This window comes from Bacillus rossius, chromosome 13 (genome assembly GCF_032445375.1).
Source record: "Bacillus rossius redtenbacheri isolate Brsri chromosome 13, Brsri_v3, whole genome shotgun sequence".
NCBI classification, from domain to species: Eukaryota; Metazoa; Arthropoda; class Insecta; order Phasmatodea; family Bacillidae; genus Bacillus; species Bacillus rossius.
Window position 1 is genome coordinate 8,363,995 of NC_086340.1, and position 17,790 is coordinate 8,381,784.

The 17,790-nt window shown below is 42.3% G+C and overlaps 1 protein-coding gene across 1 annotated transcript in view; it reads right to left on the reverse strand.

Annotated features, from left to right (window-relative positions):
- Positions 1–567: 567 nt before the first annotated feature.
- Positions 568–17,790, reverse strand: part of LOC134538198 (probable cytochrome P450 4aa1) — a 46,532-nt gene continuing 29,309 nt past the window's right edge. Inside the window, exons 4-12 of the mRNA XM_063379288.1 lie at positions 15,858–15,948; positions 13,574–13,753; positions 12,386–12,455; positions 12,161–12,287; positions 9,520–9,586; positions 7,873–7,985; positions 6,118–6,346; positions 3,738–3,917; positions 568–1,257 (exon numbers count right to left, since the gene is read on the reverse strand). Of these exons, the coding sequence (XP_063235358.1) occupies positions 1,091–1,257; positions 3,738–3,917; positions 6,118–6,346; positions 7,873–7,985; positions 9,520–9,586; positions 12,161–12,287; positions 12,386–12,455; positions 13,574–13,753; positions 15,858–15,948 (1,224 nt within the window). The 3' untranslated portion in view covers positions 568–1,090. The remainder of the gene's footprint in view (positions 1,258–3,737; positions 3,918–6,117; positions 6,347–7,872; positions 7,986–9,519; positions 9,587–12,160; positions 12,288–12,385; positions 12,456–13,573; positions 13,754–15,857; positions 15,949–17,790) is intronic.

The following is a 17,790-nucleotide window of genomic DNA, read 5'->3' on the forward strand; positions in this document are numbered from 1 at the left end:
CTGTCCATGCATTTAACATTTGAAATCGGCCGAGTTCGGCTGGTGTGTTAATTTTTCTTGGACCGTTCTTAAGGATTTTCACTACGACACACAGTGTAAAATTAATTTTAAAATCTTTCACTTTAGTGTGAAACTCCATCGTGTAATTTTTTTTTGTTTGGTATCACAAATTCAAGTGCTTTATTGGAATGTGAAATTTCACTTGTGACGCACGTAAACTCTTAGAAATTACAGTAAATTTAAGAACTTTTAAAACTACACAAAGAGGTCTTCGTAATTCCACATAACTTCACACGTGGACAGAAGAAGCGAGTTCTTGCTTGCTGTGGACTTGACCACTTTTTTCATTTGGCTTGCAGATACACCGAGAATGTTCTATTGGATTCGCGTCCAAAGTTAAGTGGACCCAGGGTCCGTAAATTTACGATAGTTTGTAACGGGGACGCACCACAACGCCGAAATACCACAACGCCGAACGTACAATAACGCCGAAAACCATAACGCCGAATGCCAAGTTGACTACAACGCCGACAGCTAGAAAACTGATGTGTACCACAACGCCGAAATACATTAACGCCTAAAAATGTAATTGCAGGACTGTCACAAAGGTTAGGTTAGGTAAGGTTAGGTTAGGTTAGGTTAGGTTAGGTTAGGTTAGGTTAGGTTAGGTTAGGTTAGGCTAGGTTAGGCTAGCCTAGGTTAGGTTAGGTTAGGCTAGCCTAGGTTAGGTTAGGTTGTGGTATTTCGGCGTTAAGATACATTTAAGAAACACACACATTCATTCAGTTGTTTTTCATTTTGCTCCTGTGCCCCCCCCCCCCCCTCCCCGCGGCAACATTTTTCGGCGTTACTGTATTTCAGCGTTGTGGTACACAGCAGTTTTCTAGCTGTCGGCGTTGCGGTCATTTTGGCACTCGGCGTTATTGTACGTTCGGCGTTGTGGTATTTCGGAGTTGTGGTAACGACCCGTTTGTAACCAAGCGTTCATTCGTGGAATTGAAGGTGAGAATTTTTTTCCAACGCTGCACGGCGGCGAAGCAAGCAGGGGAATTCCCGGACCCGGCGGTTTCGGGACGAACGACGAGTGACGTCACGCCGGCCGGCGGGGGCGGAACTGCACCCAGAGGCCGCCGCGCGCCCTCAGGGTGACGCGGTACGCCAGGTCGACGCGGTCCTTGCCCGGCGCCGGCAGGATCTCGTAGCGCCGCACCAGCGCCGACAGCAGCGTCTTCATCTCCAGCAGGGCGAACGTCTTGCCTGCGGTCACCGCGCGGGAACAGTCAAAGAAAGAGAGAGAAAAATAATACATTTTGTAGGTTATGTTTGTATGTACAAACGTCACATATTGAAAAGGGAAAAAAAAACATTTTGTAGGTTATGTTCGTCTGAACAAACGTCGCCATATTGAAAGGGGGGGAAATACATTTTGTAGGTTATGTTTGTCTGTTAAAACGTCACATATTGAAAATGAAAAAAAAAAAAAAAAGAAAAAACATTTTGTAGGTTATGTTTGTCTGTACAAACTTTGCCATATTGAAAGGGAAAAAAAAATCATTTTTGTAGGTTATGTTTGTCTGAACAAACGTCGCCATATTTAAAGGGGGAAAAATACATTTTGTAGGTTATGTTTGTCTGTTCAAACGTCACATATTGAAAATTAAAAAAAAATATACATTTTGTAGGTTATGTTTGTCTGTACAAACTTCGCCATATTGAAAGGAAAAAAAATCATTTTTGTAGGTTATGTTTGTCGGTACATGTGAATTATGATATGCGCGCACCGTGCAACGAAATTTTCACAGGATGGAAAAATAAACTACACACAAATAAAAGTTATATGTGTCCTTGTAAATATTATACTTTAGTAATTGATATTGAATACTAGCCCATAAAATATAGAAAAACACATTTATTTATTGTGAATATTAGTGATATGAATTGTGTTTATAAACTTTTTCAAGTGTATTTATAAAAGGTGAGGAAATATTCCCGTATGTCTAATTTATTTGCATTATAATCTAAAAATCAATACTTTATTATTAATTAAAATTAAGAATTTAGAATAATCATTCGGCGTATTTATTAAATTTCATTATTAATTAAATTCATCTTGATTATTTTTCTAAATTAAATCATTAGTTTTATACACGTGTTTATACCGATTACTGAGAATTAATTGAATTTTTTTTTAATTTTATTGAATTTATACTTTACCTACTGTATTTATAATATGACTCCAGTCATTTTATTACTATTTTTATTGTTTGCATGCAAAATTAAAGTTAGTTTTTTTTACTTCGCTGAGTAAGTATAATTTCAAACGCATCAATACTGATATTACTGTGAATAGACACTATTAAATGGACGTTGTAAATCGTTTAGAGTGTGGTGTATGGTTTAACGTAGGTAAGGTACCTATAAAGAAGATACAAAAAAAATTAGCCAATATGGAGGTGTACATATATGCATTGGTAAATGAACACTACATTAATTCGCTTTTTGTCCAGCTCATGGTCTGCACCATATTTGCAAGACGCCCGAAACATTTTACTGTGTGAACAGTTGAGTGGTGGCTGCTGGGATGGGAGGGGTTGAAACTGTGATGAGTGATTGAGATGTTGATGTTGATGAAATGGGTGGAACCTGCCTTGTTTGGCACAAAGATACTTGTGTGTCGGGTTGCCTTATTTCCTGGGGAAACTCCGGATTTTCACTCTCTACATTTCCTAGTGATTCCATTCCTAGGTTTTCTGTCTGGGCAATGTTGGCCCGAAGGTCCTGTTGAGTTTCCATAAAGACTGTATTTTATTGAACGTAATATTTAAAATTAAAGCATATCAACCATCATCAGACGTGATTAAGGAACATTTCTAAAAATATTTTGTGTGTTGCAATTTGGTGATGACGAGGTATAGAGCGACTTCAACTTCTCGTCACACCATGCCAACTACTGACAAGTTTCTACTTCCGTGTCTTCTACAGCATTAAAGGGCACGCCTAGCCAGGGGTATAATTGCGGTATCGCCTCTAAGCGCAGTCTTCTACGAGATTTGAGCGGTAACCATAACACCACATGGCGGAGAAACTAGATAAGGGTGTAATGCAAGGACTTTGGGTGCTTTCAAGAATCTGTACAGGGCGTATCTCTTCAAAAAAACTATTTCGAAAACTGTCGTTTTAACCTTTTTTTCACTCTCCAAAAAAATATACATTTTATAAATAAAGTACAAAAACATAATTCCTTATTCACCCTCAGCTCATTCTAATTATTATTTTTTTTTTGTAAATAGACCCTACTCAAGATGAAGCTCTGCACACAGTATGTATATCCAGATAGGCGGGGCCCTTAAAAGACAAGGAAAAAAAAAGTGGTCTGTAAAGTCGGTTTACGGACGATAATTTTACGTGATAACGTCATAAGAAAACATTGATGAAAAATTGCTTACTTTTTAATTTTTAAATATTATTTACAGTTTTTGCAAATTTTATTTAAATAATTTGTTTAAATATAATCACGAACAATTAGTTAAAAAAAAAAACCCGCCTTAACCTGTTTGATAATTATAGAAGATTTTCTCGCACGGTGGTTGGCCGGTTCTTGCACGCTCGTCTCAGGCGGAACGTGACAATGAGTCATGCTTTTCGTGCGTGCAGCCTGCGTTCATCGATTTATAAGACGTTATCACGTCAAAAATAATCCGTGAGTTTTCCGGAATGGTTCGAAGCAGCTCTCTCACCTATGCAGTTTCTCGGACCCGCAGAAAAAGCCGTGTACGCATAAGGGTGCATTTTCTGGACGTTTTCCGGCAGAAAACGGTCAGGGTCGAACTTCTCTGGGTCGGGAAATATTTCCGCTATTCTGTGAGTGGCGAAAGGGCATATGAAAACGCCACAGCCGGCTGGGAGTGTGTGCTTTCCTGAAAGAAAGAAAAAAAAACACACACATTGTCATATCTTGTATGTTTTTACCTCCACGTCTTGTTTACCACATACATGAAATTTGCGGGAAAGTGATAGTATTATTGCGGCCATGTTGGGACATGCCTTTTCACAGGAGAAACCTAAGATGTACATCAAGTTCTGTTCCTGCCCGAACACGCCCGAATATTCATCTTCGGCCAACCTCGGGATTTGTTTTATTTTTGCGCAGGAAAAATTAATTCAAATTATTAAAGTGGTCGGTTAGGTTAGCTATGTTAAAACACTTTAAAACACTATGGACGGTTAGTTAGGTTAGTATAGCTTCATTAAAATAAACAGAGAAATATAAATATAAATAAATAAACCCGAGGTTGGCCGAAGGTGAATATTCGGGCGTGTTCGGGCAGGGACAGAACTTGATGGACATCTTACGCTTCCCTTTTCACAGTGGCGAACCTGGACTTTACAAGGCAATAGGTTTCTTTTTTTACTTTCACGGAGGCACTGCCCCGGAAATTTTGAAATATCAACTCTTTCAAACAAAACTGAAAGCCAACCTGGAGCTTAAATTCCGAAGTATTTTCTGCTAATTTATCTCAAGAAACGGTATTATTTCCTGATAAATTATCTTCGGGTCAACTTTTAAATGTGCCTTACGATCAAATTTCGGCGGAAAGGCGTAATTATACACAATAAAATATTTAAAAGTTTTTTTTTCTAACACGAAATCATGAATAGATCAAAATTGATCAATCCACTGTAGTTTTTTTGTAAATGGAACAGAAATATTAATTTAAAATTACAGAAATATGTAATTTGGTACCTTGACATGAAACCCACAGTATCACTAAAAAATAATGTCCGTAGTAATACTGGGTTCTTCTTCTTCTTCTTTGTGCTGTCACAGTACATACAATATTTAAAGTTATTTGTAAACCGTTCCCTAAATAGCTTTCCAGTACTAACTGCGCACATTAATAAGCATAATAAAACAAAATTATTCTTGAATGAATGAAGTATCAATTAAAATAAGAAATAATGATGTGTCAATTATTGTAAAAAAATGTACTCAGCATTATCTCAAAAAATAACCACAGCCAAGTGTTGTACGAAGTTAAAGTATTTTTCTTGTAGTAGAACAAAATATTTCTCGGCAACAGGTGTCCAAAGGAATCTTTTGTAAGGGTACCAGAAATTTTCGGGCGATACGGAAATTCCGATCGTGCGAGGGGAACAGTTAGGTACGTGGTGGGGGGAACCGGTGGAGGAGGAGACGGCAGGGGAGAGGTGGAAATTATGCAGCATACTTGAACATTTGCATAAATGCACATTTGTATTAATGCATACTAGCATAATTGCACACTTGTGTAATTTCACACTACGTACTTGCGTACTTGTACACTTACATACTTGTACACTTACATACTTGCACACTTACATACTTACATACTCGCACACTTACATACTTACATACTCGCACACTTGCATACTTGCACACTTGCACACTTAGATACTTGCACACTTGCGTGTTTGCATACTTGAACACTTGCACACTTAGATACTTACATATTCGCACACTTGCATACATACATACTCGCACACTTGCATACTTGCACACTTGCATACTTAGATACTTGCGTACTTGCATACTTACTTACACACTTGCATAATTGCACACTTGCACACTTGCATTCTTAAACACTTGTGTACTTGCAAACTTGTGTACTTGCAAACTTGTATACTTGCACACTTGTGTTCTTGCAAACTTGGATACTTATACACTTGCGTACTTGCACACTTGCGTACTTGCAAACTTACAATCTTGCATACTTGCACACTCGCACACTTGCATACTTGCACACTTGCATACTTGCGTATTGCATACTTGCACACTTATTTATTTGCACACTTACATACTCAAACACTTGAGTACTTGCATACTTGCTTACTTGCGTACTTGCATACTGGCATACTTGCACACTTGCGTACTTGCATACTTACATATTTGCACACTTACATACTCGCACACTTGCGTACTTGCATACTTGCATACTTGCGTACTTGCATACTTGCCAACTTGCATACTTGCACAATTGCATACTTGCACTCTTGCGTACTTACATACTTTCATGAATTTTTGATCTGTGACCTCAGTCAATAATAATATAATAGTGTCGCGAGTGGGCTAATGCTTGCCCATGCAGACGTCCTCCGCGAGCTTGCGGCCCAGGATGGGGATGCTGGGGTACAGCCGGAGCGCCTCCTTGATACACTGCTCGAGGTAGCGCATGTCCTGCAGGTCCTGCAGCGAGGGCGCGCGGTCCGGCAGTCCCAGGACCTCCTCCTCCACGCGCCGCAGCGCGTCCTGGTGCTGCGCCAGCAGGAACACGCAGAAGGACATGGCCGTCGCCACCGACTCCTGCCCCTGCGGAGCACGCCGCCCGCGCGACACTCAGCACACGCACTCCCTCCCCGAACGATCGCCTTCTCGCGTCTCCGCGTTCCTGAACGATCCTTCCAGACAGTTCCTCTATATTTAACTAGTAGTATAGTAAGTAGTAGATATTAAAGATTTATAAATTAGTAATAAGTAGAGACCTGTAAAATTCGCGGATTCATTTCGCGATAGGATAGAGTCCAAATACTTTTGACATTATTTTGCTTCATTGATTGGGCCCACAGTTTATCTGAAGGACTATGGGCCAATGAAAAATCTTTAACAGAATAATTAGCGAATCACGATCATTCCAGTCAACAGGTGTAACGAGTCGGTAACCAATCAGCAGGTGTAATTTGCACGAGTGCTTAGAGGATCATGGTGTCTATCCTTTAGGGATTTGAAATCGCGAATTTTACAGGTCTCTAGTAATAAGTCTTAGCTATTAGGTAATAGTCATCAAAAATATATATTTTTAAATAATAATAAATAAAAAATAATAATATTTAAAGTTATTATTTTAGTTTTATCTTAAGCACTGAACGTCCATCACTGAGTTGGGTGTTTGCATATTTCGTAACGAAATGCCTAGTTCGTAAGTCATTTATCTTTTTTTCTGTCTTAGTTTCTTAGTTTTTTAGGTGCTGACTGGCGGCGGAGTGAGTGGTCAGTGTAACCACTCACCACCAGGGGTGCTTGCGTCCCTGGTCAAATATTCCAGATACAAATAAAATTCAAAGCGGACCGCATGAGTCCAAGTGCCCAACCCCCGCATGGTAGACTCTTTTCTACTCTGTCCAACACTTCATCCAGACCATCCTCTGTCTCCTGTAAATTCCTACACGTAATGCATGCCAATTTGCAACCCGCATGAATGTGCCCAGGGTTTTCCCTGTGTCTATGCAGGTTTTACCTGGGCCCAACCTATCTCTAGTTATAGTCTAGATTTACCTAAGAGTGAGGGGAGTTAGTCATGGCGCCAATCGTTGCCATGGCTGGCCAATCCCCTCCTAGCCGACCCTCTCCCTGCATGGCTGATCCCAGCATGACTAGGCGTATAGGCTTCGGCCTGAGACGCACCTAGGTCCCTCCCTAACCCGGACCCCTCCAAAATACACCTTGTTTTAATTAGGTTAGGAAAAAAATAACTGCCACTCTTACAAAAGATTACTTTTGGAAACCAGTCGAAAAAAAAATTGTTTGCAAAACTTATAATGTTCGCAGGTTTGGCCATTGTCTGAAATAGCTTGGCTTCTGGGTTGCAGCTACGGCTCCAACCCAGAAGCCAAGCTACTTCAATTTACAAAACTAAGTGTATATTTTTACAACACATTAATGGTTTTTTTTTGCATTTTTTGGATTTTTTTTTTTGAAACAATAGGAAAAGATAATCGAACGGTGAGGGATCACAAATTCAGTAAGCATGTCGCGGTGAACATTGCTGTTAACTACTTTTCCTTGCAGATTTCACGTGAATATGGAACATCTGACGCCGCCGTTGAGTCAAGAATTACCGCGAGCATGAAAGTGCAGACTTCATCCACGATGGCCTCCTCGTCAAAGTCGGGGTTGTTGTCCGAGATGTCCAGCATCCTGTCCAGGAGCGAGAACCTGGTTTTCTGGACTTCTGGAACAGACACCACCACCCACACATCAAATTACTAGAGACTGGAAAATTCGCGAATTCATTTCGTGATAGGCTAAAATACAAATCGTTATACCTCAGTGCTGCCTCTGCTATTGGTTCACAATTCACCTGGATGACTCTGGGCCAATGAGAAACACCCAACCAAAGCTTTATCGAATCACAGACTGCTACGCTGGAACGTCTCACAAGACAGCAGCCAATAAGTGGGTGGCATTTGACCGAGTGTACGTAGAACTATGGAGTTCATCCTACAGGTCATTGAACCCGCGAATTTTTCCGGTCCCCACAAATTACCAATCACTAGAGACCAGAAAAATTCGCAGATTCATTTCGCGATAGTCTGAAACTCATGCATATAAATATACCTTTAAGCTGCTTGTGCTATTGGTTCACTGTTCGTCTGGGCGACTCTGGGGCCAATGAAGAAAACCCTCAGCCAAAAGAAGTAACGAATTTTCGGGCAAAACCAGTTGAGATGACTCACAAGTCAGCAGCCAACGAACTGGCGTTACTTGCCCGAGTATACAGGGGACTGTGTAGACTATTCTGAAGGTCATCTAAACCGCGAATTTTTCAGGTCCCTACCAATCACCATGGGCGGGCAATTTTTCGCGAGAAAAAAAGAACATTCTCATCGTCCATCAGACTGAAATACGGTACGCCCGTGCCAACTGTTTCTCCCTTGTGATTGGCGGCCGTCTGCAAGAGAAGCTATTGCCTTATTTGGCCGAGTCATTCAGGAAGCGTTTGCTTCCGCATTGAATAACTGTATTTGGTATAGGCTGACAAACACAGATGATGATTTCAATAAGTTTGAAGTGGCAATTCTGGAGCATTTATAATTCCACAATTCAAACTTTAAATTCGTTGAAACGTTATCGACAGTCAAAGCACTGTATTTTTTTTTGTAATATTTCAAAAAAAGATATCATTAAGAAGCTAATTTACCAAAATATATATTTTTTTCTAAGGAATTTTTTTTTGTCGCAAACTGAACATTGTAGATTTTACCATACATCACTGAGGAAGTTGTGCACCTAATGCTTTGTATGAACAAGCAAGACTTTTAGCATGCAGAATTGTGATAAGCGTGTAGTTATTACACACGAGTCTGTGTGTTCCGCAGCGATGCACGACGTTTTAACTTAATGCATTACAAAAAAAAATTATATTCCGGCAGCTATTTTACAAATCATTTCCTCGCTAACAGTTCAAAAATGTTTAACTGTGTCTATGGGCGTGGATACCGTTTGAGGAGGGTTGGGGCTGAAATCAAAAATCCCCTCACTGAGGGGCCCCGAATGTGCTTGTAAAATCGTTAACTGTGAGATGGGAATGATAAACGTCATCATACAGTCTCCCTCCACCTCCGGGAATAATGTAGATGTGTGTCCAACGTAAACAGAGCTCATCGTTATCGTAAAATTATAGCGTTACAAAGAAAGGGTGTAAAGTTGATAATACTGATAGCGTGATGGAAACAACACTTTGTTCCTGGCTTGCACTTACTCACCTTTTTGCATGTTGTTGTTGGATTTATTGTTAACAGCCTCCCGCTCTTCTTTTCTCTTACGGATTATCTGTAAAACAAATAATTATATTAGTATTGGGGCCCGGCGATATTGTAGTCAGGCAAATCACTTCCAACATAGGCGAGCCAACTAGCTTTCCCGGCGGGACTAGACCTGTATTTTCTTTCCGCTGTTAGAAATAAGATAGACGTAGGTTTTTTTTTTTTTTTAAGTTACTGCCGTTTGATAACAAGCCTCCGCGCTTGTAACCTCAAGAGATCCTTCACTTGCTTCTAGTTATCACAGTGTTCAAGATGTTACATTTAATTTACGAACAACGCTGGTTGCAAAATATCCAGGGATCTTCGTAGTTTTACACAGAGAAAAAGATTTGTTTGAATCAAACAAATATTTTTTTATATGTGGCGAAACAAATATTTACTTGCTGTAACAAAATATTTTGTTAGCCTAACCAAAATTTGTAAGTAACAAAATTGATTTGTTACACCTAACCAACCATACAGTTGAGGTGACAAAATCATTTTGGTTGGGTCAACAGAATCTTTCCTACTACAAAATATTTGTTTGAATTAACAAAATATATTTATTTCGCCATATAGGTACAAACAAATATTTTGTTGAGGCAAACAAACCTTTCTCTCAGTGTACGACCTTCTTCGTAAATTTACGGACACACGAGTTTACTTTTTTGAACATTAATCCAAAATACTTTTCTTGGCATATCATCAAAACCTTTTTAAAAACTGGTTAAGTCCGCAGTAAAAAAAACTCTTATTTTGTTCATGTGTGTGTGTGTGTTTGGAACGACACAAAAAACTCGGAAGTCGAAATAGGGCGTAATTTCTACGAAACGTCAGTTATTTGAAATAACGAGTGACTCTTCGTTTATTTGAGTTAAATTTTTCGTTGACAAGTACGTAGATTTAAAGTAATTTCAAACAATGCCCTACTCTTAGTGTAGGTTTATCTTGACACATCTTTCCCAAATACATATAAATAGGGACCGGAAAAATTCGCGAGTTCAAAGACCAGTAGGATGAACTCCATAGTTCTACGTACAGTCGGTCAAATGCCACCCACTCATTGGCTGCTGTCTTGTGAGACGTCCCAACGTAGCAGCCTGTGAATCGATAAAGCTTTGGCTGGGTGTTTCTCACTGGCCCAGAGTCATCCAGGTGAGTTGTAAACCAATAGCAGAGGCAGCACTGAGGTATAACGATTTGTATTTTAGTCTATCGCGTAATGAATTCGCGAAATTTTCCGGTCTCCACATATAATATATAAATATTTGCTCTTGATATATAATTTAAGACCAAAGTGTAGTGTATTATATATAGAATACACTAGCAACCCGCCTGGGCTTCGAAAATATTTGCTCTACTAATGTGCCGTCATTTAGATTTAAAAATTAATTACTTAAAATGAGACCGGAAAAATTGCGCAATAGGCTGACATCCAAACAATGTATAACTTCGTATCGTTTCTGCGATTGGCCCACATTTTTATCTGGATGAAATGTGAGCCAATGTGAAACCCCAAGCCAAGAAAGTGTCTAATAACTAGGGCCATGAAAATTTCGCGAAAACATCCCGAGAGTAGCTGGAAGTTAAAACAGTGTAGCATCGTCTGTGTTTCGTGATTGGGTGAGTTACTTTGAGGTGCATGTCGATTGTTACAACAACCAATCGCATTAATTCAGTGTGGAAGCAAACTCGTCCTTAGCGGCTCGTGCAAACAAGGCAACGACTTCTCTCGCAGACGGCCGCCAATCACAAGGAAGAAACCGCTGGTGTGGGTATACCTTGTTGCAGTCTAGTAGGCGTTCAGATTTTTTCGCGAAAATTTCCTGCCCCTACTAATAACGGACAACCTAGTTGAGACGTCTCACGAGTCAGCAGCCAATGAACAGGTGTCATTCTCCCGACGGTAGTCCATCCTGGAGGACGACAAACTCGCGAATTTTTCCGGAACCTAATTATAAGCATCAAGTTCTTTACCAGTGTTTTCAAAAATTACATACCTACTAACACGTACTGCCACTAACTAAAGAATGTTTTATGTAAATAATGCTGACAGCTTTTTTTTTCCTCATAGAACAACACGAACGTATTTTGTTTGGGAGCCCCAAGCCAAGGGGCTGCATATAGTCGCATACAGCGTATTCCATACAAACGCCCTAAAAGTGTATTTTTTCCGGTTTGATTTAAAAAAAAAAATCAAGATTTTTCTATTATATTAAAATTTTTAAAAATTAAAATTCCGGATTCCACCCTGAGGCCGACTCCCTTGCCCGCTGGTCACGCGAGGCGAGACGACCTGGGCAGGGGCGTCGTCACGTCGCCAACGTTGCCACGTCGCCACATTGACAACGTTGCCACTTCGCCAACGTCACCACGTCGCCAACGTTGCCACGTCGCCAACGTTGCCACGTCGCCAACGTTTCCATGTCGCCAACGTTGCCACGTCGCCAACGTCGCCACGTCGCCACGTTGCCACGTCGCCAAAGACGCCACGTCGCCAAAGACGCCACGTCGCCAAGTCACCAACGTCGCCACATCGCCCCGTTGCCACGTCGCCAATGTTGCCACGGCGCCACGTCACCAACGTCGCCACGGCGCTCACCTCCCGCGCGAAGTCCCCGAGGCTGGCCCGGTGGCTGTCCTCGCTCCTGGCGGCGGCGGTCCGGCGGTACACCCAGTCCAGCATGAGCCAGGGGTGCGCTATGCGGTGCGGCACCAGCACCTTGGCGCTGCGAACAAGACCCTCCCGACCCTCACAGTCCCTGCAGACACTCCCCCGAGCCTCGCAGCACCCTCACACACCCTTGTCCTGGCCCGCGGTACTCACTTCCTGAAGGGCGAGCTGCCGTCCGCCCGGGGGCGCGCCGTGTCTTCCGCCCGCACGCCCAGGATGGCATCTGCGCACACACGGTCCCTTTGTTGCCGTCATTCATGTCAAATTACATGTATCATCTGTACCACTACAAACTAGTGATCGCAATAATACGAGTACCTCCAATACCACTACCTCCAATTATTGTTAACTGCGCACATCAATAAGCATAATGAAACAAAATAAAGCAATGTTATTGAATATTCGAACAAATAAATTATGCTTAAACGAGAGGGGGGTGATGGCGAGGGAGTGGGGTTGATAACGAGGGAGTGGGGTTGATAGCGTGGGAGGGGGGTTGATAGAATGGGAGGGGGGTTGAGGGCGAGGGAGGGGGGTTGAGGGCGAGGGAGGGGGGTTGAGGGCGAGGGAGGGGATTGAGGGCGAGGGAGGGGGGTTGAGTGCGAGGGAGGGGGGTTGATAGCATGGGAGGGGGGTTGATAGCATGGGAGGGGGGTTGAGGGCGAGGGAGGGGGGTTGATAGCATGGGAGGGGGGTTGAGGGCGAGGGCGAGGGAGTGGGGTTGATAGCGAGGGAGGGGGGTTGATAGCATGGGAGTGGGGTTGATAGCGTGGGAGGGTGGTTGAGGGCGAGGGAGGGGGGTTGTAGGTTAGGGAGTGGGGTTGATAGCGAGGGAGGGGGGTTGAGTGCGAGGGCGTGGGGTTGATTTCGTGGGAGGGGGTTTGAGGGCGAGGGAGTGGGGTTGATAGCGAGGGAGTGGGGTTGATAGCGAGGGAGTGGGGTTGATAGCGAGGTAGGGGTGTGATGTAGAGGGAGGGGGGTTGAGTGCGAGGGAGGGGGGTTGGGGGCGAGGGAGTGGGGTTAATAGCGTGGGAGGGGGGTGTATGACGAGGGGGGGGTTGATGACGAAGGAGGGGGGTTTGAGGGCGAGGGAGGGGGGTTGAGGACGAGGGAGTGGGGTTGATAGCGTGGGAGGGGGGTGTATGACGAACGAGGGAGGGGGGTTGATGACGAAGGAGGGAGGTTTGAGGGCGAGGGAGGGAGGTTGAGTGCGAGGGAGAGGGGGTGAAGACGAGGGAGGGGAGGGTTGATGACGAGGGAGGGGGAGGGGGTTGGTGGAGGGGAAGGGGGTTGGTGAAGGCGGAAATGGGGGGGGGGGGGGTAAAAGGACAGAGCAGTCACCGTTGAGTATCTCGAGCACGGTCTGGTTCATGTGCGAGACCACGTTGACAGGCGCCTCTACGCCCTGGAAGCGCCGCACCAGGCGCTGCGAGCCGTCGTGGAAGGCCGGCAGGAACTGCTCCAGCACGCTCTGCTTGAAGGACGGCTGCAGCAGCTTCCGGTGCAGGCGCCACGTGCTTCCTGCGGGGGCCGGGAGACCGCCATCTTGTCTCTCTCGAGCGGAGCGCCGAACACCCCCGTGAAATTACACACTCATAACTAGAGACAGGAAAAATTCGCGAATACATTTCGCGATAGGCTAAAATACAAATAGTTATACCTCAGTGCTGCCTCTGCTATTGGCTCACAATTCACCTGGGTGACTCTGGGCCAATGAGAAACGCCCGACCAAAGCTTTATCTAATCACAGGCTGCTACGTTGGGACATCTCACAAGACAGCAGCCAATGAGTGGGTGACATTTTACCGACTGTAGGTAGAACTATGGAGTTCATCCTGCAGGTCATTGAACCCGCGAATTTTTCCTGTCCCTACTCATAACATCTGCATCACCGCAAAATAAGTGCTCGCGGTGATACTGGGTTCGGATGTCCCAGTAGTACCTCCACTTAACTTGAAAACCATTCCTTGAGCAGCTTACCAGTACAGTAATAAGCACAATAAAACAAAATGTCCAATTATTGAATATTGATTATTAGAGACCGGAAAAATTCGCGAATTCATTTCGCGATAGGCAAAAATACAAATCGTTATACCTCAGTGCTGCCTCTGCTATTGGCTCGCAACTCACCTGGATGACTCTGGGCCAATGAGAAACACCCAACCAAAGCTTTATCGAATCACAGGCTGCTGCGCTGGAACGTCTCACAAGACAGCAGCCAATGAGTGGGTGGCATTTTACCGAGTGTACGTAGAACTATGTTCATCCTACAGGTATTTGAACTTGCGAATTTTTCCGGTCCCTATTGATTATCTTTTCCATGGTTTAAAATTTCAAATAAAGTATAATTTTATGTGCCAATTTTTGTAAGTAATACTCAGCATTATCTCGAAAAATGTATTTAATATATTTTAAAAAATTATCCAGTCATAGCCATAGTTTTTTTTTCTGTGATGTCATGGGTATTTATTGTTCAAATTTTTTTTGGAGTTAGGCCGCTTTAGGGAGATGAGAGTGGACATTTTACTATGCAGCGGAAATGCTGGGATATGCGCGCGCGTCTTGCGGCGGAAGTTTTGACAGGTTGGTTTCTGACGCGCATGCGCATTACTGCTGAAGGCGTCCAGATAGCCGACAGCTTGTGGCGGCATCAACCCGTATATGTTGGCTTTCACGAACATCGGGGGACGTACTAAGCCTATCGATGATGCTAAATAAATCCTTGTGATGGCTAAACTGTCCTGGATATTCATTTAATATACACGAAAAGTACCAACACAAAAAACAGTCATTGGGACTTTCAACAGAAGTGAAAACTTAAAACTTTATTTTTAAATGTGTAATATGACATCATTTCTACGTCAAATGTACGTAAGAAAATGATTTTGGTATTATATCAGTACGATGTCAGCATGATGTCATTTATCCTTACATCATTTTTTAGTCACAACAGATGTCAGTGGTATGTCAAAATTACGTAAAAATTCATTACCAAACTATGACTTACCAGTGATGTCAGACCTAGGTCATGTATTCACGTGGTCAAATTAACTTCACTTACTGCTAATAGGCCTACAGCATGTCGGTGATGCGAACTCACAAGATTTTACCCATCCAAAAAAGAGTTCAACACGCACATGATACAGTCGAGTATATACAATGTATTAGTGTATATATGCGTATACATGTACACAGGCCGCTGCGATTCGCCAGTCCGGCGCAACACGTCACTAGCATGTCGGTGACGCGAACCCATAAGTTTTGCCCCTACCAAAAATCGCTCAACGCGGCTACAGAAGTTTTCACTTTTAAAAAAAAAAAAGGAACATTCATAATTACGTTGTGACCCTGCGATTACATAAATAACTTAAAATCATCACAAGCTTAATACGTTGATTTAGCACAGTGGCTTCGTGTTATTTGAAGTTCCCGGGATAAAAACACGAAAATGGTATTTTCTTACCATTTTTATTGCATTTTAACCATTAAAATTTAAAAAATAATATATTTAACTTGTTATTTATTTTAAAAAATGGTTATAATAACTTTAAACGCATAGCTCAGCCAGTTGGTTATGTTATTTCATTCCAGTTACGCAGTTCGATGACAAACAACCTCTTCTTACCTCCGCTGGTTACTAGGCCCTTTCCCAGGAAGTTGTCCATCAGTTTGTAGAAGAACAGCTTCTCGGTGTGTTTATTGCTGCTAAGTATTTTCTGAAACACAATACATAATATTTCGAACAAAAAAAATATTGTGCACACAAAATTTAAAGAAAGCTTTTAAATGCAAGAAACAGGAATCGAAAGACGCCATATAAGTTTCAACAGATATTTGTGCCACAAACATTTTATATCGTTTAGTATTAAAATATTGGGATTCATTAAGGCATAGATTACCCATTACGTTATAATTAAGAGTATTACATAAGTAGCCATTATATCCATAAATATATTAAATACTAAACACCTATGACTTCAGAAGGAAAACTATTTGTTTCAGCTAGTCGCTATTAACCCTGGAATTTCATTATTATAAACTGTAATTTAATTAAGCTAAATTTTGAAAATGAAACAACGGAAAAAATTAAAATTTTAAACTGTATAAACTAAGATGGCAACTTAGGCTCATTTCTCTGTCCCTTAACCACGCTGTCGTGATAAAATCAAACGTAATTTTCCAAGGCGATTCAGGAAAAAAATTCCAGTTTTATTTAATTTTGCAAGTAGGTAACGATAAACCTCGCTCGCTTTATTATACAGGGTGTCCATGAAGTCCCGTTACCATTTAATGCTGTTACTACAACTAAACGGGAAGAGATAAACTGTTGTGGTTTTTACTAAAATGCTGGGGAAGGTCCGTAGATTTTGTGTGTAACAGATTTCTTTTGTCTCACGAATGACACATTATGGCAACACCACAACAGAAAGCTCAGTGTGTAATATGGTATGCGGAGACCCAGTCGCCGATCACAGTGCAAAGACGTTATCGCCGTCAATATGGGACTGCATCCCCTAGCAAAGCCAAGCATCCTGAGATGGGTTAAAAACTTTACAGAGACGGCTAGTGTTCATGACTTACCTCGTAGTGGACAACCTGGTGTTTCAGAAGAAACAATCGAACATGTTCGAACCACATTTGTTCGAAGCCCCCGCAAATCTGTTCGTCGTGCATCACGGGAACTGCAAATGCCACGTTCAACAGTGCACCATGTGCTTCATAAACATTTAAGCCTTTTCGCCTACAAAGTCCAACTTACCCAGGCTCTGCAGCCAGATGACCCCCGTCGGCGTTATGACTTTTCCTGCTACATGCTTAACGCACTTGATGAAGACAGAGGCTATCTTAAGAAAGTTCTTTTTTCTGACGAATCAACCTTCCATGTAAGCAGCCACGTCAACCGCCACAATGTTCGAATATAGGAGTCAGAACACCCACACCAAATCCGTGAAATCATTCGTGACAGTCCCAAGGTTCAATGTTTGGTGTGGACTCATGCACGACAGAGTGATCGGACCTTTTTTTTCCAGAAAAAAACATAACGGGAGACACTTAATGGACATGCTGCAATTGTTCGTTTTTCCTCAGATTGAGGAGTTGCAACCAAACATCATTTTCCAACAAGATGGGGCACCACCTCATTGGAGCCATAATGTTAGAAGTGCTCTTGATGAAATGTTTCCAAACAGATGGGTCGGCCATGACGGACCAGTTGCATGGCCTCCTCGCTCTCCAGATGTAACACCGTTAGACATTTTTTTTGTGGGGTTACGTTAAAGATTACGTGTACGCTACTCCAGAACCTAACATAAGGACACTGAAATTACGGATCACAGAACGTATCGAAAGCGTCAATGAAGCAATCCTTGGCCGTACGTGGGCAGAGATCGAGTATCGTCTGGACATCATGAGGGCAACAAAAGAGGCTCACATTGAGATGTTGTGATTAGAAAACAAACTTTGGGACGCGTGGAACATAATGGTGAAAACCGCCACCGTTCATCTCTTCCCGTTTGGTTGTAGTAACAGTATGTAATGGTAACGGGACTTTATGGACA